Source organism: Littorina saxatilis, linkage group LG7 (assembly GCF_037325665.1).
Source record: "Littorina saxatilis isolate snail1 linkage group LG7, US_GU_Lsax_2.0, whole genome shotgun sequence".
Classification (NCBI taxonomy): Eukaryota; Metazoa; Mollusca; class Gastropoda; order Littorinimorpha; family Littorinidae; genus Littorina; species Littorina saxatilis.
Window position 1 is genome coordinate 16,440,689 of NC_090251.1, and position 25,140 is coordinate 16,465,828.

The 25,140-nt window shown below is 43.3% G+C and overlaps 1 protein-coding gene across 4 annotated transcripts; it reads left to right on the forward strand.

Annotated features, from left to right (window-relative positions):
* The first annotated feature begins 3,435 nt into the window (after positions 1-3,435).
* On the forward strand, positions 3,436-24,007 carry LOC138970803 (uncharacterized). 4 transcript variants are annotated; one of them, XM_070343335.1, is made up of 3 exons: positions 3,436-3,724; positions 5,323-5,517; positions 19,763-24,007. In XM_070343335.1, the coding sequence occupies exon 3, from the start codon at positions 19,777-19,779 to the stop codon at positions 20,842-20,844; it is 1,068 nt and encodes a 355-aa protein (XP_070199436.1). In that variant the 5' UTR covers positions 3,436-3,724; positions 5,323-5,517; positions 19,763-19,776; the 3' UTR covers positions 20,845-24,007. The 4 variants fall into 4 exon arrangements, with proteins under 4 accessions (XP_070199436.1, XP_070199435.1, XP_070199437.1 ...); XM_070343334.1 differs by lacking the exon at positions 19,763-24,007 and having other exon boundaries at positions 3,462-3,724; positions 5,323-9,564; XM_070343336.1 differs by lacking the exons at positions 3,436-3,724; positions 5,323-5,517 and adding an exon at positions 13,388-15,509.
* The last annotated feature ends 1,133 nt before the right edge of the window (positions 24,008-25,140 follow it).

The window sequence follows — 25,140 nt, forward strand, 5'->3', positions numbered from 1 at the left end:
ATGCGTCCCCATGACCTCGTAGCCAATGTTGCCTTGGTGTTTAGATGGTTGAAATAATAATTTGTATTTCCTCATCTCTTGTGCTCAGTGGCGACGGTTTTGTAGTTTTCCTGGGGGCACGGTGAGAGGGAAAGTCGGCGTTTCAGCTTCCTTTCGACTTTCACTGAACTGCGTACAGGAGATCGAGCTACCGCAACCCACGGACATGTCTGTGACCGCAACCGATCATCACCCCCCCCCCCCCCCCCCCCCCTCTCTCCTTACTTTTTTTTTTTTTCCGTAGACAGATATACATTGTCATCTTTTGCTTTACAGAAATCAAGACGTGTATGTACAGTTTTGTAATTGTAAGAAGTTCTTTCACTGTATGTTTTTTTTAAACTTTGGGTAATGAATTTGGTTTTTTTATATGCTTTATAGATTGACCCTCCACGACCAGCTCTTTATATCGTCCTGTCATAATATCTTCTCTAACCACACGTACCTACCCAGCAATCTTCACAACCCCCACCTCTCATGTATGTGTGTGAACACAAAATACAAACAGTGACAGTTATCTCCTGGGTTCACAAAATACAAACAGTGAAAGTTATCTCCTGCTTTTTGGTATGAACGATTTCTTTCGCTTTGGTTGCCGCTTGCATTTGGCATGTTCTATTAAAAACGTTTCGTAAAATGATCGGCCCTGCTGGTTGTTTCTATTGCTGGAAATCTGTGTTGTTGCTTGGCTGTTTCGTTTGAGTGTGTGTGTGTGTGTGTGTTTAATGATGTAAACTCCTTAGAAAAGCAAGTACGCACACCATTTTCAAGAAATGACTTAAAACCAAAGGAGATTGTTTGAACTCGTCTATAATTTAACGTACACCCTCTAATATTCTTAACCCTGTTGGCCTGCATAGGCTATACAAAGTGTCAGATGTCATCAAAACAACTAAATCTGTTAACACTTGAACAACAACAACATATCAATCTAGTCATATCGCTACGCAAAACAACCACGAACAATACAGAGGAAAACTGACACCTGCATACCTTCTTGCGTCTTCCTCACAATAGTGAATAGATTGTACCAAAGCGCCTGTCCGAGGCAGGTCGATCGTCGTATTCTACTCTTACTATCTGAGTAGTAACATAGACTTTAACAACAAACAACTTCAGTGAAACAAAACACACACACACACACACACACACACACGCGCACACGCATACACACACAACCACACACAATCTTTAAAAAAAAAACACCCAATAACAATGTTAAAAAAAATACCCATAGAGATCTGTAATCACTAAGACAAATACAGCGCAAACTTAAGAGTAACATTTTCGCGTGTGGAGGTTTCTTCGGGACAATAATATAAGGAAAAGAAAAGAAACCAAAAAAGCGAGAGAAATAACCCACGATCTGTATGTATTCCCGTCAAAAATGCGAAGATTTGAAAAAATTATTTCACAAGTTTAGAAAGGCTGAGAAGGAGAATACTTTGATCGACCGACCCCGGACGGTCATTTAAGTCTTTGTAAGCGCTGGGCACAGAGCGTCTGTCTGCAGCCATGCGTGTTAAAGATCGGGTTTCTGGTTTCCCCTTCGCACAAACACCTGCAAGTCGGACAAAAGCTTTTAGATGCGGTTACTTTTCTTAGAAAAATTATTGTGGCTGTCAACCTTAGAAAAAAATGTGTTCAAAGTTTGCCCGGTTTTTTTTCTCTCTCTTTCTTTGTGTGGACATCACTTGAATCAGAAGTACAATAATTAGATAAGATGAAACACCTATGCTTGAACCTATTTCTCGGAAACTGCCGGGTACTTCCCAGAGAGTCTTTCGAGGCTGATAGTTTCCACCCCGCCTCAGACGATCTCGTGCAGTCAACGACGCACTACCCCCCGCGGGTTAGGGGGAAGAATTTACCCGATGCTCCCCAGCATGTCGTAAGAGGCGACTAACGGATTCTGTTTCTCCTTTTACCCTTGTAAAGTGTTTCTTGTATAGAATATAGTCAATGTTTGTAAAGATTTTAGTCAAGCAGTATGTAAGAAATGTTAAGTCCTTTGTACTGGAAACTTGCATTCTCCCAGTAAGGTCATATATTGTACTACGTTGCAAGCCCCTGGAGCAATTTTTTTATTAGTGCTTTTGTGAACAAGAAACAAATGACAAGTGGCTCTATCCCATCACCCCCCTTCCCTCCGTCGCGATATCAACCTTGAACGGTTGAAAACGACGTTAAACACCGAATAAAGAAAGAAACGACGCACTTAAACGCGCAGTCTATCCTGCGAAAACAGGTCGCCTTTCCATCTCAGATCCTGCCAGGCTTTTACGTGGGATAAGAGCATCCCTCAATGTCGACATAGAATCAACATCGTATGTGCTTTTTGTACAGAGTGGGATTTGTTTTTAGAGGCTGTTAAGAAATTGTTTCCTCATATCTGAGATATGGTCACAAGCTTTACATGGGATAATAATATCCCTCCACTTGACACATACATAGAATCAACATCATGGGTGGTTTCTGTGCAGAGCGCCAGTGGGATTTGTTTTTAGAGGCCGGCTCGGTATCTCATTTTTGGCTCACGTAAGTGTAGCCTATGCGATGATAAACTTTGTCTGTCTGTGCGTGCGTGTGTGTGTGTGTGTGTGTGTGTGTGTGATAGAAACTTTAACATTTCCGAGTCTATGGATTACGTCAGTCTCGGTCAAAAGTGTTTGACGTGTGTGATAGAAACTATTTGAAGACGTCACATTATGACGTAAGAGGGTTAGACGTCACGCAAAGGAATTACTGAAAGTCTCGGTCATTGTTATTGTGAGCGGGCCGAGACTACTTGGCAGATCCAGGGTCTCGCTTTCTTGCACAGTTTCACCTATGCTTACTGTGTGTGTGTGTGTGTGTGTGTGTGTGTGTGTGTGTGTGTGTGTGTGTGTGTGTGTGTGTGTGTGTGTGTGTGTGTGTGTGTGTGTGTGTGTGACGGAGTGATTGAGTTTGTGTTACTGTTTGTCGATTTCTTACGTGAGCCTTGAAGGCTTCGCCTCTTGTTTTAATTTATTTTTTAAACAAAATGTTATTAGTTATCTCAGTTATGGTCAAGCTTTACATGGGAATGACAATATCCCATACACTAGGACACATACACAGAATCAACATCATATGGGTGGTTTCTGTGCAGAGCGGGATTTGTTTTGAGGAAACAATTTCTCAACAGATACCAATGGCAATCTGTAAAATTAAATGTATCATCAAATTCTCACTATGCATAGGAAACGATCAGGCTTTTTTTCAGTTAAATTTCAGTATGTGTCCAAGTAGACACTTACAGCACGCATGCTGTTGATTTTAGGTATGTGTCAAAATGGAGGAATGGTCGTACCCCACTGATGTAAAAATCCTGGCCAGATCTGAGACGGTGAGCCAAAATTGTTTTCAAATAAATGAAGGATTGTATCCATTACATTGGAAGAAGTGCGCCTTTCATTGAGAATGACAACCGCGTGAAAAAGCCGCCCTGCTCTTCACTGTTCCTGTCAGTGCTATTTATACACATTGTAACCCTCCTGCCGAGTCATTTTTGGATACCACAACAAAAGCAACAAACAAACTCGAGTCCTCTGCAAGGCTGCCTGTTTTGGGACCACAGTGAGCAGGGCCACTTGCAGTCTGTGATAGAGAAGCTCCGTCCCCAAAGATCATTAGTGCTGCAGATTCCACGACTTGCTCCTTTGTGGTAAGTGGAGATTTGACCCATTTTGTAGCCTGCTCCTTTTCAAAAATACGGACGAGAAAGACTGACATTTGATCAGAAAGGACATCACATAATAATACATTGCATTGAAGTCCATTTCGTATCAAGTGTGATACACAAAAAGGAAGTAAACTAAACGAAATTATCTACTTTAAAAATGTTACAGCAAGTGTTTTATTTTTATCTGTGCATGTGTGTGTGTGTAAGTGTGTGTGTGTGTTTTGTCTTTTTTGTATGAACACATACAATGGTAAAGGGTAAAGCGTAGGCCAGGAGTATGTTAACTATTCTCTTTTCCTTGTTATGTTCATTTGTGTATTGTAACTGTTCTTGTGTGGTTGTTGTTGATATGTCTTTGATTTAGAACAAAAGTTAACAGTATTGCAAAAGGATTCAACTTCCGGCTTAAGATCTTACGGATAATATAACCAAAACTATGAATACTTCCTATTGTTACTGTCAACACGACTCGGAATGAAACGTAAGCCTTAATGAAAACACCATGGTGTTTATTCCTTACTTTGGGCACCTGTTTGAAACTACTGACAAGCAGTTCCACTGAACAAAATTCATCTTGTAACCTGCTCCTCTACACCAAATATGAACTAGAGAGACTGACATTTCACCAGAAAGAATTCCACATATTGCTATGAAGTCCATGTAAAAAAACAAAAAAGACAATTGATTACAGCATAATTTACTTGTAAAATGTCAGTTCTTCACTGCAGCAGCTTCCCATCTCACAAATCGCACTTGCGGTTTTATTTGATATCTGGATTAGAAAACCACAGAGAAGTAATTTGACTTAGCTACCTTTAAATAATGTTGCTTTCTTGACATCAGAGGATCAGTCTATGTCAATCTTGGTCGAAACATCAAACATTGAGAAGAAAAAGAGCAGTCACTGAAACCTTAAATCTCTCTCTCACGCTGCTATGCTAATTTCTATTTGTGTCACCAGAATAAGAATCTATTTGGGACATGAGGTGGTTATACGCTCTCTCTCACTCACATGGGATCTAGTTTTATAATCAACTAGAGGAATAACCGGCTTCGCCGGGTGAAACGCGAGACAGAGTATGCAGCGTGGCGGTTCGCCGGCTTAGAGCACGTGTTGAAAATTTTCATCCACCAGTTTGTGCCCAGGGTCCACCTGAATATGGCCACCAAATTTGATGCAGAATATTTACGATGGGAGGGGTAGTATATATTAGTGGCAATATTTTGAAGATGGGAGGGATTTTGTACACGAATTGCAATACTTAGATGTACTACCTGTGCAGAAAAGCGCTGTGCAGAAAAGCGCTGCTTTTGTGTGGCGGAAGTGAAAGAAGTGAAGAAGTAGAGCCGAACAAAAAAGTGTTTATTTTTGTAATTCGTATCGCGAAACAGAGTATTTATTCACCGTTCACCGCAACGCACACACACACACACACACACACACATACCACACCACACCACACCACACACACACACACACACAGAAGCCATACATATATATAGATATAAGGCGTAACTTTCAAACGGAGAAATGATTTTTTGAAATTCATACATGTTCTGTTTTCTGTCCTTTTCTGCAGGTTACGATGGATTTCTCTGCTCTTTTGTGGACTTGGCTCTGTTGCGTCACAATGACCACAGGTTGCAATGCGCAGCAGAATGGCAACACATCCATCATCAGCTACCGTACCTTCGATGTCACGATGAGATGTGACCTGTCTGCGTTCTTCAAGACACACGCGCACGCAACTGTCAACAGCATGCAGTCATTGCAGGTAATCCATAACGCCACTGGTCAAAGAAAGACGGACGTGTTAGCAACGCTGGACATTCCAGCAAAGACCTACAACCTGTCTTCTTTTCTAAATTCATCAAACCGTATCTATGTCCTCCAAGCATCAGCTAATTCAAAGGAAGCCGCATGGCTAAGCATCTCCCTCGCAAACGTTTACACCCATCCCCAGAACGAGCTGTACTACCAATGCAGAGTAGCATACTATGCGCTGCCCGGCGGAAAGAACACACCAACCGAGTCAGCCAAAATCTGGAACTCCCAACTCGTCCGCTTTGCTCCGCAAATAGCTGCCATTCGACGTGAAGGGATAGAAGTCCGAGTCAGCGAGGGTATCACTTTGAAATGCCCAGCGAATGGAAACCAGACGACAATTGAACGATTCGACCTTGACGCTAGGGGCCTTAGGAGCGTTTGTCGTGGCAGCAAGGAACCCAGTAGAGCAAAATGCAAGGTCACTGAGTTCCGTACAGTAGGCGGAACAATCGTCACCCAACGGGCTCACCTCTTCAACGCTAGCTGTGCCGACGAAGGGACCTACTTGTGCAGACTTTTCAAGTCGTCTCATGCAGTCTCCTCCTACTCAACGTTACAAGTTATCATGTGGCATCGCTGTCCTGTGGTGCAGCCAGTGCTTTCTGCTGCTGACATCGCAACACGAGTCGGGTTGAGCCTCGTAGCTTTTGTCATTCTGGCGTGTGTTATCCTCGCGGTTATTTTCTTCACGTCGGCTATCGGCCATCATGTACATGGCCATGTAGTTAATGGTAGCACGCCTTCAATAGAGTCTTCTTCTGACCTGCCAGGCTTCAAGTTTCTCCCTCGATGTCTGCAAGGAGAGTATCAGGAAAACGCAGGCGCCCGCCTGTCTGAAACATCATCAGAATCAGATGAGAGAGAATTGAATGGGACATTGCTGACCCATTCGCTTGCTTCGACTGACCAATACTGAACATAGGGGATAACCAAGTGTGCATGCAAATAAAACCCAAGGCACCACGGACACCCAGGCTCTCTCACCCGTCTGAAAAGTCATCATCATCATTGGCAAAGTGTAGTCTCTTGAGACGATGCTTGATGCGCTCTGTGTCAGTCTCTTGAGATAATGCTTGATGCGCCAGTCTCTTGAGACGATGCTTGATGCGCTCTGTGCCAGTCTCTTGAGATGATGCTTGATGCGCCAGTCTCTTGAGACGATGCTTGATGCGCTCTGTGTCAGTCTCTTGAGACGATGCTTGATGCGGTCTGTATCAGTCTCTTGAGATGATGCTTGATGCGCTCTGTGCCAGTCTGTTGAGACGATCGGCTTGATGCGCTTTGTGTCAGTCTCTTGAGGTGATGCTTGATGCGCTCTGTGCCAGTCTCTTGAGATGATGCTTGATGCGCTCTGTGCCAGTCTCTTAAGATGATGCTTGATGCGCTCTGTGCCAGTCTGTGGATGTGCTGCGGCGCCTTGTGTGACTGTAGATTCCGATCCTTTAGCGACAATCTCTGCTACAGATTGAACAGGTGAAGCTTGAGGGCTGACAGAAAGGAGAAAAGTTATCAGGGTTAGAAGAAGCCGGGACTCTTGCTTACCCACTTGCCTGTCGAGTTCCACCAACACTGAACTTATAGGGTGTTATTTTTGTATATTCGCTGCAAGGGTAATAGTGTTATTCTGATATTGACAGCATGCACCTCCATAAAGTAATTCGTGTTCAGATGTAAATACAAGGTCTCACTTACTGTACGCATAGTTTGTGGTGCGGTCCCAAGTAATTATGTTGTACGTATACGTCACTCTATGTTTACTTCACAAGATTATGTGAAAACCAACTGACGAAATGGACACGGAACTAAAACCCTGCCAAGTGCGTGCAGAAATGGCCACGATTGTTGAAAAAGGATAGGACTGGATTGTAATTATTAAATTTAGTATAATGTTTTGTGTTAGCACTTTTTACTGGTACTCGAAACACAATTTCGTAAGGAAGTTTGATGTCCAATTCACTTGCTTCGGTTGAACTAAGAAATTGCGGGACGGGGAAGAAGTGTGCATGCAAAACAAACCTTACCAACAGTGTGCAGAAAATAGTTTCTTACATGACTTGGGAGGGTTGGGACAGGTTGGAACAATGTCTATTTGTGTTGTCGTTTCAGACTTCACATAACACAATTTCGAAAGAAATTTAATGTCCCCTGTGGCGGATCCAGGGGGGGTTTCCAGGGTTTCCGGAATCCCCCCCCCCCCCCCCCCCGGCCTAGCCTTAAATGTTTAAAAAAAAAGTTTTTTAAATGATGGCCCACATTTGCACCAAATTGTTCCCTTTTCGCTGTTTTTATCAAAATGTTCCGGGGGAGCATGCCCCCGGACCCCCCTGGGAGCCGACCTTTCTCTTCTAAATGAGCGCTTCTGGGGTCATAACGCGAGACAAATCCTGTGATCTTGCTGCGAGGTTCCGCCTGTTACCATTGTCTTTTTACCGTATAAAATGCACGACTTACACACGAACTGTTACCAAAGCGACATGCTATTTGGGACCAAGACACATTTTTTTCCTTTCTCGTGTGATCTTGCTGCGAGCGTCGCTCAAAACTTGAAAAATAACGGTTTTAGGTGTGACGAAAAAAAGAACAGGGCCTGAGTACGGTGATAAATACAAGACTTATTTTACAACCATTTGAAACATACATACATCCCCCGTGGCTGCCCGCATAACGAAATCGTTTTTCTCGTGTTTTGAACTTGCCAGTGTTACAGCACAGAGCAGAGTCCGTCCCGCACTTTGCTTTGTCGCTGTACATCACGTGGCCACCCAAACGCCCGCACAACGCAACATTTTCACGAGAAAAACACGTTTATTTGTTTGCTTTGTCTGTATTACATATTTCTATTTACATTTACCACCGACACACCAAATTGTATACTTTAGTTTGCAAGTGAATCGTTATCATACAAAATAACGTTATCACGAGACGAACAGAGATCTCAGAGATCGTCTGCTTCTCAACTGTTTCGCGCAAAATCGTGAACCTCCCGAAGAAATGCAACATAGTCGTGCTTATTTGGAATGTGACGTCCTGTACTTCGTCACTGAGTCACACCTATCTCGAAAACTAAGCGTCGCACAGAACCAGCGCCCTTCCATTATGTTACCAGCCAAGTCAAGTCAAGTCAATATTTATTTCAAAAACCCCTAGGGTTACATGAATAAAATAAAAATTGCAATAAACACGACAAAAAAGATATATGTATTAATGAGACACAACACTTCTAAATAACCGAAAATGAATCAAGCTTAATTCATAACAAAATAATTGTAATCATATTTTTTTTTACAGGAATGTATATGTTTCTGTGTTTGTTTTTGTTTTAATAAAGAAACACGTGATCAAATAATCAGAACTCTTTCAAAATACTCTTAATAAAATATATTAAATTCAATAACTTTCGTTTCTTTGTTAATTCAAATAAATGTTTAAATTTGACTGCATTTGAATTTCTACGAAAATACAATGGTAAAAACCTTTTCCTCACATTTTCAAAAAAATGACACTGAAATATATAATGAAATTCATCCCCGAGTTCTCCAGACTGGCATTTAACACATATTCTTTCGTTATGTGGTATATTTAACATTCGGCCTTTCTGTATTGGTAATTTATGATTTAATGTTCTAAAACGTAAAAAAGAGAGTGCTAGGTTATTGGGTAAAATGTTCAAATAATTTTCAAATATAAATGTATCTTTAAACAATCTATAATTCAAACAAGTTTCTTTTTCATTTAATTCTGAAAACCACGATTGTATATATTGATCTTTTAGGCATTGCAACGTTTTCAATTTAAACCATTTTTCAGAACATCGTAAATTAAACTGGTCATGCCAAAAACCACTAAGACCAAGAGCATTTAAAGTTGTTTCAACATGTTTTGAATAGGGTGCTTCATATATGTTATTTACATAGAGGCGATGCAAAAAACGGTACAATACATTTGAAAACTTATTACTATTATTACAATCCACCAATTTGAACCAAAAACTAAATATTCTATTTTTTACGAGGACATCTAGTGGAAATTTGCCTAATTCGCCTAATACCATACACGTTGGGGTCGACTTTCTCAATTTCAAAATAATCTTATAAAAACGTAGCTGCAATTTTGTTGCTAAATTTACCGAATTTGGTCCCCATACTTCACAGCCATATAACATAATCGGTGCAACTATTCTATCAAACAATTCAATTTGTATATCTATGGACAACGACAACGACAATTTTCTACACTTCTTTAACAAGCTAAACATTGCTCGAGAGGCCTTATCATATAACAACTTTTGTGATTTATTAAACTTATTATTATAATTAAAAAATAGACCCAAATATTGAAAACCGAACACGACCTCAACTAATTCATCTTTGTATTTGAATACTGGCAATTTTCGTATTTTACCTCTTGAAAAAAACAGCCGAAAGAAAGAAGGGGCATAACCTCACCAGAACCGCCCATTACGGTTTTGGAAGGTAGTTGGGTCATTTAAATTGTTGGCTCAGGTTGCACCAGATCGGTCAATTTTCCTTGTTTTGATCTAAATTTGTCTTCTTAAATTAATTTTTTTGAAAGGTGTATAAGGGGTACTTTCTTGGCTCAGATTGCACCAGATTCCTCCATTTTCCGGCCTTGTTTTTATTCAACATTTTCTGGGGGAGGCATGCCCCCGAACCCTCGCAGGACGTTCGGGCGCTTCGCGCCCTCAACTAAACGCTTGGCGTCGTCGATCTGTCCCTAAACGAAATTTGGAAACCCCCCACTAACGTAAAGGCTGCCATATTCGTAGCGTTCATTAATTAATTCATATTGTCAGTTTACATGTGCCAATAATGTTATAAAACTGTACCTAAGGGGATATAATAACGATTGGCTGTAGCTTTCGAACACAGAAAAAATTATTTCAGTATTGCAAAGTGGTGTTGATAGTGTCGAATGTAAACAGAACAGTCTCAAACGCCATCTTTGGTTTACGAAACGTCACGAAGTTAGTGACGTCAACGGTCTAAAAATAGCCCAAGTCCTGGAGAACAATGCAATAAAGAATTAATTATTTCTCGTAATTGGTAAGGACTTCAAACCTAAAACTTTGCAGGAAGCTTAATTTATACATCCCCGCAACGATGGGAAAAGCCCTGGAAGTAATTAAACTAATTAAATAGGACTATGTCAGCCTTTAGAAATGATGTGATCAGCCCCTGGTCCCACTCCCTTGCTTTGACCAACACGTGCGTGACGATTACAACGTATTTATTTTTCTCATATGCGACTTCAGTCTTGTGTGTGGCGCACGTTATATATATGTCGAAGCAACACCGCCCTGATACGGCCCTTCGTGGTCGGCTGGGCGTTAAGCAAACAAACAAACAAATTTTTCTCATGGTTAGGAGCCACAAGTAATGGTGTGCAGCAGTTATAAGAAAGTTCCGCTTTTACAACCTTTTGTATTCGCTGTGAAACCCCCGGACAACAACACAAGTCGCGTAAGGCGAAATTACTACATTTAGTTAAGCTGTTCAAATGGCCGGGCAGAGATTTTGATTTGACTTTGGCGCCGACAAGTTAATCGTCTGAAAGTTGGGGGCAAGTTGGTACAAAGTCTGCCATGTGAACACCACTTAAGTCAACAAAAAGTGGGTGGATTTCCTCGTAGTTGCAGTTCCTGTAGGCGTTTTTCCTGTATACCGAGAACGCACCCGGGTGCATTTCCTTGTAGGAAAGTATGACACTGCTCAATCTCGCGCCAAGGGCGTGATTCACCTCAGCGTTGCTTCCCTTGATATCCAAAATGCGGTTCGACAGGGGGACATGATGGATTATCTCATTTCTGCATTAAAAATTGCAACACCGAAAAATCGAAGCTCTTTAAAAACTCAAACAAAAAAACGGATCGAAAAATGTCAAATTGTATACCGATGTGGATAAGCATCACGGACTCTCAGCGAGATCGGCGAAACGCTACAGGAAATCCACCCGGGTTTGTTTGTTTGTTTGCTTAACGCCCAGCCGACCACGAAGGGCCATATCAGGGCGGTGCTGCTTTGACATTTAACGTGCGCCACACACAAGACAGAAGTCGCAGCACAGATTTCATGTCTCACCCAGTCACATTATTCTGACACCGGACCAACCAGTCCTAGCACTAACCCCATAATGCCAGACGCCAGGCGGAGCAGCCACAAAGTCTTAGGTATGACCCGGCCGGGGTTCGAACCCACGACCTCCCGATCACGGGGCGGACGCCTTACCACTAGGCCAACCGTGCCGGTGTAGGATCCGGTCCGGTCCCCCCTCTGAAGTAGTCCCCCGGGGGACCAATTCGTGGCAAAAACTGCTCTATAATGGTCCCCCCTTAGACATCCAGCCTCGTTTTTCTTAGGCATTCAAGCCATTTTCAATCTATATCTTCGTCCGGTATTATGTAGTGCACAGACAGAAATCTCTTTGTTTGACTATATTTTGCAGAAAATAAAATAGATCTGATTTATAATGCCGTTCAAAAGAAAAATCACATGAAATAAAATGAATAATAAATAAATACTGATAAGAAGAAATGAAAGCAGTCTCTGATTCTTTCCTTTCTTTTCTCTGAAATTGCTGGTAACATTACTAACATTGTAACAAGAAAAACGAGGCTGGATGTCTAAGGGTGGACCATTATAGAGCAGTTTTTGCCACGAATTGGTCCCCCGGGGGACTACTTCAGAGGGGGGACCGGACCGGATCCTACACCGGTATCCACCCGGGTGAATTCCTGGAAAGAAAAAAAAAACGCCCACAGAAGTGCGCTTGCGGGGAATGCGACCACTGTTTGTCGACTTTGGCCCCTTCTGCGCAAACAGGTTTATCGGCTAAAGAGGGATCCGACCAATACATATCATGTACACTTACAAAGCATTTTGAAAAACGTATACATGTATATCAACGTTGCATTATGTATTGCTGGATTGATGTCCCTCAAAACTGATTTAATGTATGTTATAATTTCAAATTTCATTCCCGTCCTCTGTCACATCCTCTAATTGTTTTGCTGCATTTTTTCCTCTTTTTTTGTGTGTGTGTAAAAATTGTATCTTGTCTGTCTTGCGTTCTCATAAGGGTATAAGTGATTCTATGACCTTGACATAACGTGAAATAACAATTCCTATCGAGATGTACATATTTATAACCACACTTAATAATTTATAAGCTTAGCTTGTTGTGTGGCCACAAATGTTTATATCGTATATACATGCCCCCCCTGTATTTCATTTATAAAATCTTGTTTAAACCAAATTTATGTTTCAGTCTGGAAGGTAACTGTGCAGTTGGGAGCACATGTATATTCTATATATTGTATCCATATCACTGTATGTCTCATTTTGTTTTATATATTTGTTTTCGGATTTAATCCTGAATTTCTTTATACCTATAATGGTGTGCTCTGAACTCGGTTTCACTTTTACCTTATTTTATTAGTCATATGCTCATTGTCAACCCAGATATATACACTTGATATTTGTTTTTATACACTGATTTTATATCTTGATGATTTTTTATTTTATTTTGGAAGAGGAAGATTGCAACAACTGGATCTCCCCCCCCCCCCCCCTATAAAAAGAACCAACAAAATACAGTCAGCATAACCACTCCACCCCATTTTAAATGGATGTGCATAAGCACGAGCTTGGTTTTGTGATTATATTTGCGATTTTTGTGTGTACGCCATGTATGCAGATTTGTGTAGGTATATTAGTATTCATGTGTGAGTGTATGTGTATGTGTGTGTGTTTGTATATATATATCATATGTGTGTGTGTGCCTGTCTGTATGCATGTGTGTGTGTGTGCGTGTGTGTGTGTGTGTGAATGTGTGTCTGTGTGTATCTGTGCATGTGTGTGGTGATAGCATGTGTGTGTGTATGCGCACGCGTGTGTTTGTTTGTGACTGCAAGGATTTAAACGATGAATTTGCTTTTGTACTCCTGTTCTTTTTGTGTCTTAATGCTTGTATTTTGGTTTTGTACATGTGTATAATAATGTCATTGTAAAGCGCTTGGAGCTTTTAGGTAAGCGCTCTATAAGTTTCCATTATTATTATTATTATTATCTCGTCGTCAGAGAGAGAGAGAGAGAAGAGATAGAGAGATGAGAGAGATGAGAGACAGACAGAGAGAGACGGAGAGAGAGAGAGAGAGAGAGAGAGAGAGAGAGAGAGAGAGAGAGAGAGAGAGAGAGAGAGAGAGAGAGAGAGAGAGAGAGAGAGAGAGAGAGAGAGTGAGAGAGAGATAGTGTATGTGTGCCACGGTGTGTGTGTGTGTTTACGGCGTGAGTGTGTGTGTGTGTTTACGTGTGTGCGCGGCGCGTGTGTGTGTTTACGTGTGTTTGTGTACGTCAGCGGTTTACGTGTGTGTGTCAGTATGTGTATGTGTGCGTTTGTGTTTGTGTGTGCTTTTGCATTCTTGCATACGCTTCTCAGTCTTCACGACCCTTCTCTTCAGTTACCCCTTTACCACCCGTCAAAATTTGAACAGGAAATGTGTCCATGCGTCAAAATTTCCGATCAGTGTACATTGGAATACTGTGCACAAAACATTATTCCATGCGAAACGGCAAGAGCCTCTCACAAGGTGCGTCTTTGTTGCAAGGAAAATAGGCACACCACTCCTTTTGCTTCAGCCTACGCACAGGCAAAGAAATCCCTCACAGGTAAACCTTCCCCTCGACTAAAAGAGACACACTGCATTATCATGCGTTAGGGGCTCCGCTCACATAATTATGTAACTTCAGCAGGACCGACGACGCACTGCAGATTATCTCCGGACCTATTATCCCAGATTATCCCTATTACCTTATTCCAGATTATCTCAGAGAATCTGTAGTCCGAGCAGCTGCCACACGTTGCATGAAAGGAAAACAGGCCAAGTACTCGTCATAATCCCTTTCGCGGCATAAATAATAGGCCGTGCGTCGTCTGTGCCGCTGAAACTGCGCAGGTATATTCTGCCCATTACGACACACACACATGTGGGTCAGTCAGCTTCAAAACTGGTTTGGGATCCGGCTGCCGCGGGCTTTTCACTTTCACTGAATCGTAAAAGCGCATTCGCAGGCCGGTGTCACGATTTCATCTTTCGCCTGTGTACATATTTCCCCCTCAATATATACTCAAGACTGAAATGTTGTTTCCTGGTAAAATTAAGAAGTGAAATTATTTATGGACGAAAAGCATGTCAGTTTCTTGCATGTGAAGAAAATTGGTGGTGAAATGTAATAGATTTCACCCCCAAAATCGATTTATTCGAAAACGTGTACCGAGTGGTTACGTCCCTTGAGTAAGAAGGGAAACATTTTAGGATGAATCAAATTTCTAAGTTAAATAAAAAAATTTGGTTGGACAAATTTGGCCCCATGAATGTAAGGTACACAAGGTCGCTCATCAGTACTATCGAAGGGTGTTTTTTTTTTCAGTGTAGAGTTTATACTAGATGACAAGATCAACGAGGCCGAGAATCGAAATATCACCACGGCGAAAGATGAAAACGTCACACCGGTGCAGCTTCGCCTCGTCAAAACATTCCCCCAGTGTTCGAAAAGTCTTGCCCGACAACAGGAAATATCTTGCATTCATGCTCATTCCGGTGAACGCGGACGATTTGGCGGTATAACAAAACCACTGTGACACGGAGGAAAACTACACCAGCACCGGCAGGTTACTTTTCTAGTCAACAACTAAGAAGGTAAGTAGTATACAAAGGCGGATTTGTTTTCTTCCAAGAAATCTGATTATGAACACTGACGGCGCGGCATTATGACAAAATCCCTGTGCCTGTGTGTGTGTGTTTGCGTGACACGGCTGTGAATCTGTAGTCAGCAGCTGCCACAACTGACGACACACATCAGTTGTACTGAACATCAGCATCCGCGTTTTACCTTTCTAGTCACCTCTCTAAGCAATCAGAAGGTAAGTACTGGAAAGAGAAGGGTTTTTTATGCTAATGTCGAGATTCTTGTTCATGATGAACAGTGACGGCTTCCTGTATGGCACAACTCACTGTGCCTGCGTGTGTGTGTGTGCACGGTGTGTGTGACACTGACGGTGGGTGGGGTACTGTGAGAATTAATGTATCTATCATCAGGTTTACCAGCGTGCTCCCTATTTCTAGTCAGCTCTGGAAGCAATAGGTTTTATTCTTTCAAAGAACCACATTCATGTCACTATATGACACCAGGCGTGTGTGTGGGTGTGTGTGTATGACTCAGTCTCAGTCTCTCTCTCTCTCTCTCTCTCTCTCTCTCTCTCTCTCTCTCTCACACACACCCCCTCCCCCCACAGTCACAGTACCGCCTGTGTGTATGTGTTTGCCTCTCTTTAAGTTTTGTGTGTGACATAAAATCGAAACGACCGTGACACTGTGTGTGAGTGTGACACGGTGGTACAAGCCTGGTCAGCCAAAGCAACCATGCACCCACTGAGCGCCCTCAGTAACTTAATTAACCTGTTTCTGTTCTACTGAGTCAGCCCTCAAAGCAATCAGAACAGAGGAAGGTTGACCCTTTTTTTTATACCGAGAAGAACCTTTTGTTTGTTCGTTCATGGGCTGAAACTCCCACGGCTTTTACGTGTATGACCGTTTTTACCATTTAGGCAGCCATACGCCGCTTTCGGTATTTTCGTGTTTCTATAACCCACCGAACTCTGACATGGATTACAGGATCTTTTTCGTGCGCACTTGGTCTTGTGCTTGCGTGTACACACGGGGGTGTTCGGACACCGAGGAGAGTCTGCACACACAGTTGACTCTGAGAAATAAATCTCTCGCCGAACGTGGGGACGAACTCACGCTGACAGCGGCCAACTGGATACAAATCCAGCGCGCTACCGACTGAGTTACATCCCCGCCCGAGAAGAACCTAAAAGGGCCTTCATGCAAATACCGGTTTACTAGCCCATGTTCTGCCCGTGCAGAACAACGCCCGTGTTAAACTGCTTCACAGACGACACACCTGTCAATAAACAACAAAACAACAGCACACAATGTGGGTGTTGTATTCGTTTATATGCCGTTCTTCAAAGGCCCACTGTGAGTTACACTACTGGTAGGCCAAATGCTTCGTGTACACATATTTACTGGCAGCGAAGAGGTTATAGGTATTTCATACTATTCAGAGTCAGTTCAATGTTGTAGCCGCTAACTTGAGTTGTACACTCCTCCAAAAAAGTAAAGGATCGGTTGAAAAAACGGATCTAATTATCAAAAATTGCCAAAAAATTAAACATCGACATAATAATTAAAAGATTAATGTGTTTGAATTAACAAATGAACAATGAGTCTTGACCTAGAATTTTGTTTGGCAGGCAGAGTTATTTCCCTTTGTGGGACTTCTCAAAAGCTTCTGCATTTTGGAAGAAAAAGGGTGGTTTTTTTTATAGCCCCATGAAATTTGCGGAACGCATGCCAGGGCAAAAGCTTGTGATGCACGTGCTACAACAGGGTCCTGGCTATGAACATCGCTCACCAGCTTGTGTTTAAAGGTTGACACGCTGACACAATTATGCACAGTAGCAACATGCCCCCACGAAGAAAACTGAGCGATTTGGATAGAGGAAGGGCAATAGGATGGCTACAAGACGGTGTTGCTGCCAGGTGCTGCCCAGAGGCTTGCAGTGGCTCTCTCTGTCATCATCAGACTAAAACAGAGATTCCACGCAACTGGAAGAGTGCAGGAGCGACAACGTTCTAGTCGGCCCAGAGTCACCACACAAAGAGAGGATCGCTTCCTTCAGAGGCAGGCCATGCAACAAAGAATGGCTACGGCAAACAACATTAGACGACGCCTACACGCTACCACCAACACTGTTGTTAGTGGTCAGACGATCCGAAACCGCGTACACAACTTTGGCTTGCGTGCAAAGCGTCCAGTCCGAGGAACAACCCTGACTGCTAATCACCGAGAAGCTCGCCGAGCCTGGTGCACTCAACATGTGAGGTGGCAACGTCAGCAGTGGGCTCAGGTGTTGTTTACAGATGAGTCCCGCCTTTGCTTGGAACCTGCTGATGGTCGCATCCGAGTGTGGAGGCGTCGCGGAGAGCGCTTGGCAGATAAGGCGCTGTTCGGGAACGACAGCGTTTTGGCGGAGGCTCTGTGATGGTCTGGGGAGGGATCAGCACACGTCTAAGGACACCTCTGTACCATGTAGTGGGCAACTTGACCGGTGTGCGCTACCAGAATGAGATCCTGCAACCCCTGGTTGTTCCATCCCTCCAAGCGATCGGCCCTCGTGCGATTCTTCAGGATGACAACGCACCTCCCCATCGCTCTGCAGCTGTAAACACCTTCATCCAGCAGGCCAGGGTCAACAGGATGCTGTGGCCAGCCAACAGCCCGGACCTGAACCCCACAGAGCACATGTGGGACGAGCTTTGTCGTCGGGTACAGCAACATCACCCTCCTCCTGCCAATCTGGGTCAACTGCTGCAATGGCTCCAGCAGGAGTGGAATGGAGTTCCCAGAGCATTCATATGCAACCTGATCCACTCCATGCGCCAACGATGTGTTGAATGCCTGGCACTCAACGGAGGGCACACGCGTTATTGACACTGATTCACATTGTTGTGAATTCCATTTTCGAGGGTTGTCACGTTTGACACACTCTAGCTAAATTGTCGCTGCCGCGTTCGATCTTTTCTTTGTTTGTCATTACTCCTTGGTTGTGCAATTATATAATTGTTAAAAAATGAAAGAATTCGGTCTTGTCTGTTTTGTGTGGTGTGCTTGTAAAAAAGTGATGCTTAACTCTTTTTGAAGAGTGTATATGTGTGTGTCAGTCAGCCTGTGTGTGTGTGTGTGTGTGCGCGCGCGCGCCAGTCAGTGTGTGTGTGTGTGTGTGTGTGTGTGTGTGTGTGTGTGTGTGTGTGTTTTCTATAAATGCGAAACTAAACTGAGTCCGGTTTGTAGATCTATCAATCTTGGCTCTTTGAAGTCTATGTGCAAAGTACATGTGTGTTAACACCACGATGTCCCAGCTAATGAAATTCCCGTACCGCTGCAAGATTCATCAGCTAGACTTTCACAAAGTTATGACATATATTTATATATATATATATGACTTGAGGTCGAATATCTTTGTCACGCCATGATGTTATCCCTTAAATGCAGCAAATTGTCTTGTTACTTTGTTTATCATAGTTTCAAGAAACACGTCAAAGTCAGCACTTGGACATCTATTGTCATCAGCATTACTAATAAGTCTGCTTCTACTCACAACATTCAAATATAACAGTGGAACCCCCTTTTTATGGCTCCAAACATCTGAGAAAATCATATACCCCCCGCGGGTTAGGGGGAGTCCCATATTGGTTGGGACGAGAAAGAATTTACCCGATGCTCCCCAGCATGTCGTAAGAGGCGACTAACGGATTCTGTTTCTCCTTTTACCCTTGTTAAGTGTTTCTTGTATAGAATATAGTCAATTTTTGTGAAGATTTTAGTCAAGCAGTATGTAAGAAATGTTAAGTCCTTTGTACTGGAAACTTGCATTCTCCCAGTAAGGTAATATATTGTACTACGTTGCAAGCCCCTGGAGCAATTTTTTTTATTAGTGTTTTTGTGAACAAGAAACAATTGACAAGTGGCTCTATCCCATCTCCCCCCTTCCCCCGTCGCGATATAACCTTCGTGGTTGAAAACGACGTAAAACACCAAATAAAGTAAAGTAAAGAAAATCATGTCTTCAAAAGTAGGTTGTTAACTGAGAAATGGAACACAACTGTGATTGAATCGTTCCCGCCGATAGCCTACAGGTTGTATAGGGACGTTACAAACCAACAAGCAAGCAAACAACCTTCTAAAAGAGGTAGTATTAAAATGGAGGATAATTTACAGAGGCTATGTACAGACAATCTCAGGAAGCAAGGTAGCACTACCCTTCCTGTTAAATTATCTTATCAGTTCAGTTTATGGATTTTCCCCTCTCGCCGAACGACAGGAACTTTACTGAGGAACACTTTCGCCGGGGTTGCAGAGAACATAATAATGTTGTAGCTACGCATGCGTAGTTGAGTTGTCATGAGATCTCGCAGTGTGTGATCAATAATTATAAAATTTGAGTTGGCACTTACACAATTTACCCATATTGTTCTGGCATTACTTTTTGCAGCTTTGATTGTTGTCACTTCCCACAATTTTGTTAATGAATTTATTTATCTTTTTCAGGTCGATAGGCAGCGATGAATCTCATGCCCATTGCGTGGATTTGGGTCGTCTGCGTCTCCGTTCCTATCTACACAGCGCAACGGAACTACGACGTGTCCCTGTTCAGCAGATACACGCTTGACGTCGCAATCAGATGCGACTTGTCTGTTCTTGTTGAGGCATACACGTCTGCCATCGTAGACAACATACATTCCTTACAAATAGTCCAGCACACCTCTGCAAACAACAAGGAGAACGTACTGGCTACGCTGACCATGACCAATAAGACCTTCGCGCCCTCCCCGTTTCTCAACTCTTCCAATCGCTTCTTTTTCGTCATGGCAGCAGGCATAGAAAACGAAGAGGCGTGCCTTAGTGTGTCCATTTCATCCGTCCACGTCATTCCACACAACGATTTGTCCTATCATTGCAAAGTAGTGTATGATCCACCAGTCAACGATACAGCAGCAGCCAATACCACAGCGATCTGGAGATCCCGACACTTTTACTTCGCTGCAACGCCAGTAGACGTCAGATATCCCGGACTTCACGTGCAGATCAGCCAAGGTCTGACGTTGACGTGCCTTGTCACGTCATCCGATGAAGATTCCTCCAGACACGACACGGCGTCGATCGAACTCGAGCTATCTAATATGCACGGAGACAAAACACTCGTGTCCAGACAGCTGTGTCCTGGAAGTGCACCCGACACAGCCCGGGTGAAATGTGACCGGTATGAAGCCACCCAGGGGGGTCATCTGATGGTCAGACAGCGAGCCCATAGCTTCCAGACGACCTGTGCGGACGACGGCACGTACCAGTGTACACTCACAACACCGTCTCGCCAGCAGTCTTATCAGCTTCAAGTCAGCTGCTCGGCTTCCTCCATCGCCGACATCGCAAGTCGAATTGGATTTTGCCTGCTAATCTTCGTCGTCGGTTGCCTCTTGACGTTGATTGTGACTTACGCCATTTTTCTCATTTTCTACCCTTCCACTCGGTGGTTCCATAGGCGACGGCGCGATAGCTACACCATAGGATACACACTACACGTAGCCAGCTCGGTGGCCGACGAAAAGTATCTAGGCTATCGTCGTGACTGAGTACCACAATTAAGCCCAGCTTTTGCTTGTAGAAATGTGTCCACAATAATGTTTTGACAAATTCCCCCGAAAGCGGCGTATGGCTGCCTGAATGGCGGGGTAAAAACGGTCATAAACGTAAAAACCCACTCGTGCAAAATCATGAGCAAACGTTGGAGTTTCAGCCCATGAAAGGAGAAGAAGAAGAAGTTTTGACAAACGAACGCGTGCTTCTTGCACTAGACTTCAATGGCACATTCCTTCTCGTGTGAACGAGACACTGCTTGGCAATTTTCTTTGTGCTTAATATATAATCTTGAGGCTTGAGTCTCCGAGTGTCATTTTGGCGAGATCTCACTGGGGAGAAATCGAGAAGATCCTCATGAAAGTGTACCAGGGGACCGTACGGCCTCACCTTGAGTTCGGATCAAGCTCTTGGGTGACACCGTCAGGCCTGGAGAAAGTGTTAAATATTCATGACAGTGTACTAGGGGACCGTACGACCTCACGGGCATTGAGTTCGGATTAAGCTCTTGGATGACACCTTCAGGCCCTGGAGAAAGTTCAAAATCAAGCGATGGGAATCATCCCAGGCGCTATGAAGTCAACACCAATGGAGAAGATGCAACAGTTAGGCCTAAAAAAAAAATAGGTGTGGTTACGGTAACCCGACCTACCCTATTTTTAGGGGCCGACCCTATAACTTTTTATTACATTTGTCAACAACAACAAAAAACACACAAGAAAACGAGTGCAGAAAACGCAATGAAAGCGAAAGCGCCCGAGTCGCACACTTATTTCCCTGTCAAGTAGGTTTAATTTGTACACATTAGAAAAAAAAGTTAAAAAAAAAAAGTGATTGCCTACCTTCCTACCCTATTTTTTTGGCTATGTTACCGTAACCACACCTATTTTTTTTGTGGCCTTACTGGCATCCCTCCACTCAGCAAGAGAAGAGAACGCAAAGCAATGGCACAAGACACCAAGCAGGGCTCCCCACGGAGGCCCGTCCCAGAGGGTCCCTGGACCCCCTCCGCGGAGTTTTAGAGGGTCCCGGCAAGGGTCCTTGATCCCCAAACCCCCCGTGTGTTCATATAACGCATTGTTATCGCGAATAGTGTAATAAGTGTCTTTTTTCATCAGAATATTCGAAGAGGACACTTCAACTAATACCTTGTTAAATGGAACACACGCACACACTTTTCCATACGTTTTGGCGTGAAATTGGCATTTGTGCTTGCACTAAACTTGACTGACGACTACAGTCTGGACCCGTTCTTTTTAGGTTTAGTGCGTTCCGGGTCAATGCATTCATTTCTAGTACGTGATTGTGGCTTCTAGTGCGTATAGGACGCAGGAACGCGCATTTTTGGAGAGCCCTGTCAAGTACCAGTGCACTCAAGACTGACCACCAGATGAACGCAAGAATGAAGCAGCTCTCTTCTGGCAGGCTAAACAGATCAAGCTTTGCGACTGAGACACTGACGGGCCCTGAAGAGAGAACACCAAGCAAAGATGCCTCAACTGGTTCACTCATCACCCTTCTCGCTTAAAGCGGAACCACCCTGGAAAAAAACAGACATGAAAACGTGAGCATACAGACCACGGTTCCTCGCCTCACAACAAAAGATGAACAGAGCGATGTGCAGAAGAAAGCCCTGACACTGGCCATGCTCGAGGAAAGATACCCACAAGAAACATGATACGGCTCGTTTACATATGGGTTCATCACAGACGCCGTCGAGAGTGGAGGAGCTGGGCCCAGGTGCACGACAAAGTTAGTACTGACCGGGTGTGAGCCAGCCGCGATGTTGCCGGTTTGTTTGAAATGGAGAATTATTGTGATTTCAACCATTGTTCTCAACCGTTTGGGTGGCACCCACTTTCGCTTGGTGCCCCTCAGACCTTGTATTTACAGCCAGCACCCACCCAAGTGGAGATTGGCGAGAAGAGGCTATACCAACGTAGAAAAGGAATCATTCAAACTTCCTGTGCCTCAAACTCAACCACTAGCGCAAAAAACGCTTTATAGATTCGCTTGTATTGGTGCTGTTAACGCCTTGACTTATAGTAGTGACACACTAATCTCAACGTGATCTCTGACATTCAATTCAATTAAGACCGTACAGTATCCTTTACTATAGGCAGTCCTGGTAATTTGAGACTGTACTTTTGTTCCGTAGAATATAGATGTGTGTGGGTGTGTGTGTGTGTGTGTGTGTGTGTGTGTGTGTGTGTGTGTATGTGTGTATGTGTGTGTGTGTATATATGAGAGAGAGAGAGAGAGAGAAAGAGAGAGTGTGTGTGTGTGTCCCATGTGTGTGTGTGCGTCCCACTGATGTGTGTGTGTGTGTGGTGTGTGTGTGTGTGTGTGTGTGTGTGTGTGTGTGTGTGTGTGTGTGTGTGTGTGTGTGTGTGTTTTATGTTTCTTGTATGTATTGGAATTGCAATGCGCTTGGAGCTGTTATCGGATTTGAGCTATAGATAATGATTTATTATTATAGGTCAGTCAATGTGTTGTGAATTGATCAGTTTCATTTGTGTGTGTGTATGTGTGCGTGTCCCATGTGTGTATATATATATATATATGTGTGTGTGTGTGTGTTCGTGCGAGCTCTCGTGTGTGAGTGTGGATGATCTATTAATATGTTTAATTTTTTAATGTTCTAATTACTACGTTTTTTCCAGATTATTTGCTGCCGCTTACAAGAAGCCAGACTGTACATATGGCATACAGTGTAGTGCAAGAAGCGTAGGTGTTTTTCCTTTGCTCTCTTTTATTTTTCTGAGAATATTTTTGCATGAAGATCTCTTGAAGTATTCAAGAGACCAGCTGGGCATTGGGACAGAATGATACCAATCAGTTGTCAATTTGTTGTGCGTCCGGAGGACAAAATCCTCCAAAGATTATTTTTTTCATTTAGTTTATTTGACTTTGTGTTTTAACTTTTGAAACACGTGTTGAAAACTTGTATTCAGAACTATACAACGTTAACTTGCTTCTGTAAATTGCGGTAGGGCCTAATATACTGCTTTTTAAAATAATTTTGCAAGAACCTGTCGTTGTCATGTAGATTTGCTTTGTTTAAAGCTCAATTTCAGTGTTATATTTTGAACATAATTGCTGCATTGTGGAGCGCCATGCTGGATTACATCATTTAGACATGATTTGCTTGCCATGTCACGGTGTGTCTTGTTTTTTACTCCCTTCCTTCTTACCGCCTGTGTGTGTGTGTGTGTGTGTGTGTGTGTGTGTGTGTGTGTGTGTGTGTGTGTGTGTGTGTGTGTGTGTGTTAACTTCCAAGCTGAAATGCAATTCCACAGTCCAGACATAGTCAAAGATTGCTTGACTGAACTGATTTTAATACATTTGATTGAAACATGAGGTGATATTAACTTGAAGATTTGTATGTAAAGTCGTTCCATGCACACACACACACACACACACACACACACACACACCACCTCCACCACCTCTACCTCCACCACCACTACCACCACCACCCTCATCTCGATTCCCAGTCGAGTATGTTAAAACGTTTTGTGAAAATTTGACTTAAAGTAATAAAGGCACTTCACTTGGCTCTCTGACACTCTTTTTGATCAAAGATTGCTTGATAGAGGTCACGTGGCCATCGCTCAAATAAAAGTTTCTCCCAAAATCGACTGACCTGACAAAAAAACGTATGGTAAAAACAAAAATTCGACGCCGAAAATTCGATACACAGTTCAGGGCCGGACTACCGGGGGGGTTATGGGGGTTGCGCAACCCCCCCCCTAGCCTAAACATGTACCTTACTTATTTAATTTTTTTTTTATTATTGCTTATTTTATGCCGTTTCATGCAAGGAGCGACCATTTTCCTATCTCAGAATATGACCTACCCGTCAGCTTCAGGGGGCTTCGCCCCCTGACCCACACAACGAGGGGGGAGGGTGGGTTCTAGGGTTTCCGGACCCCCGCCCCCCCCAGCCAAAAAATAAAAATATTGAATGAGGTATGCATTTCTTTATTTTACATTGAGTTTCAATTTTTGGGGTATTAATCAGTGACAAAATCTGCTGCCTGAAACTGGTAATGATCATCCTCAGAATGCACCAGATTGCACCATTTTGCATCCTTTTTTTCAAAATTTTCCGGGGGGGCATGCCCCCGGACCCCCCTAGCAAGCTAGGCGCTTCGCGCCGTCGGCTCGGCGCTTGGCGCCTTCACACCCATATCTTCACAATATACTTTTGAAATAAATCAGTCATAAAATGGCAACCCCCCCCCTCCTCTTCGCCTAGTCCGGCCCTGCAGTTTGTGTGCATTTTCACA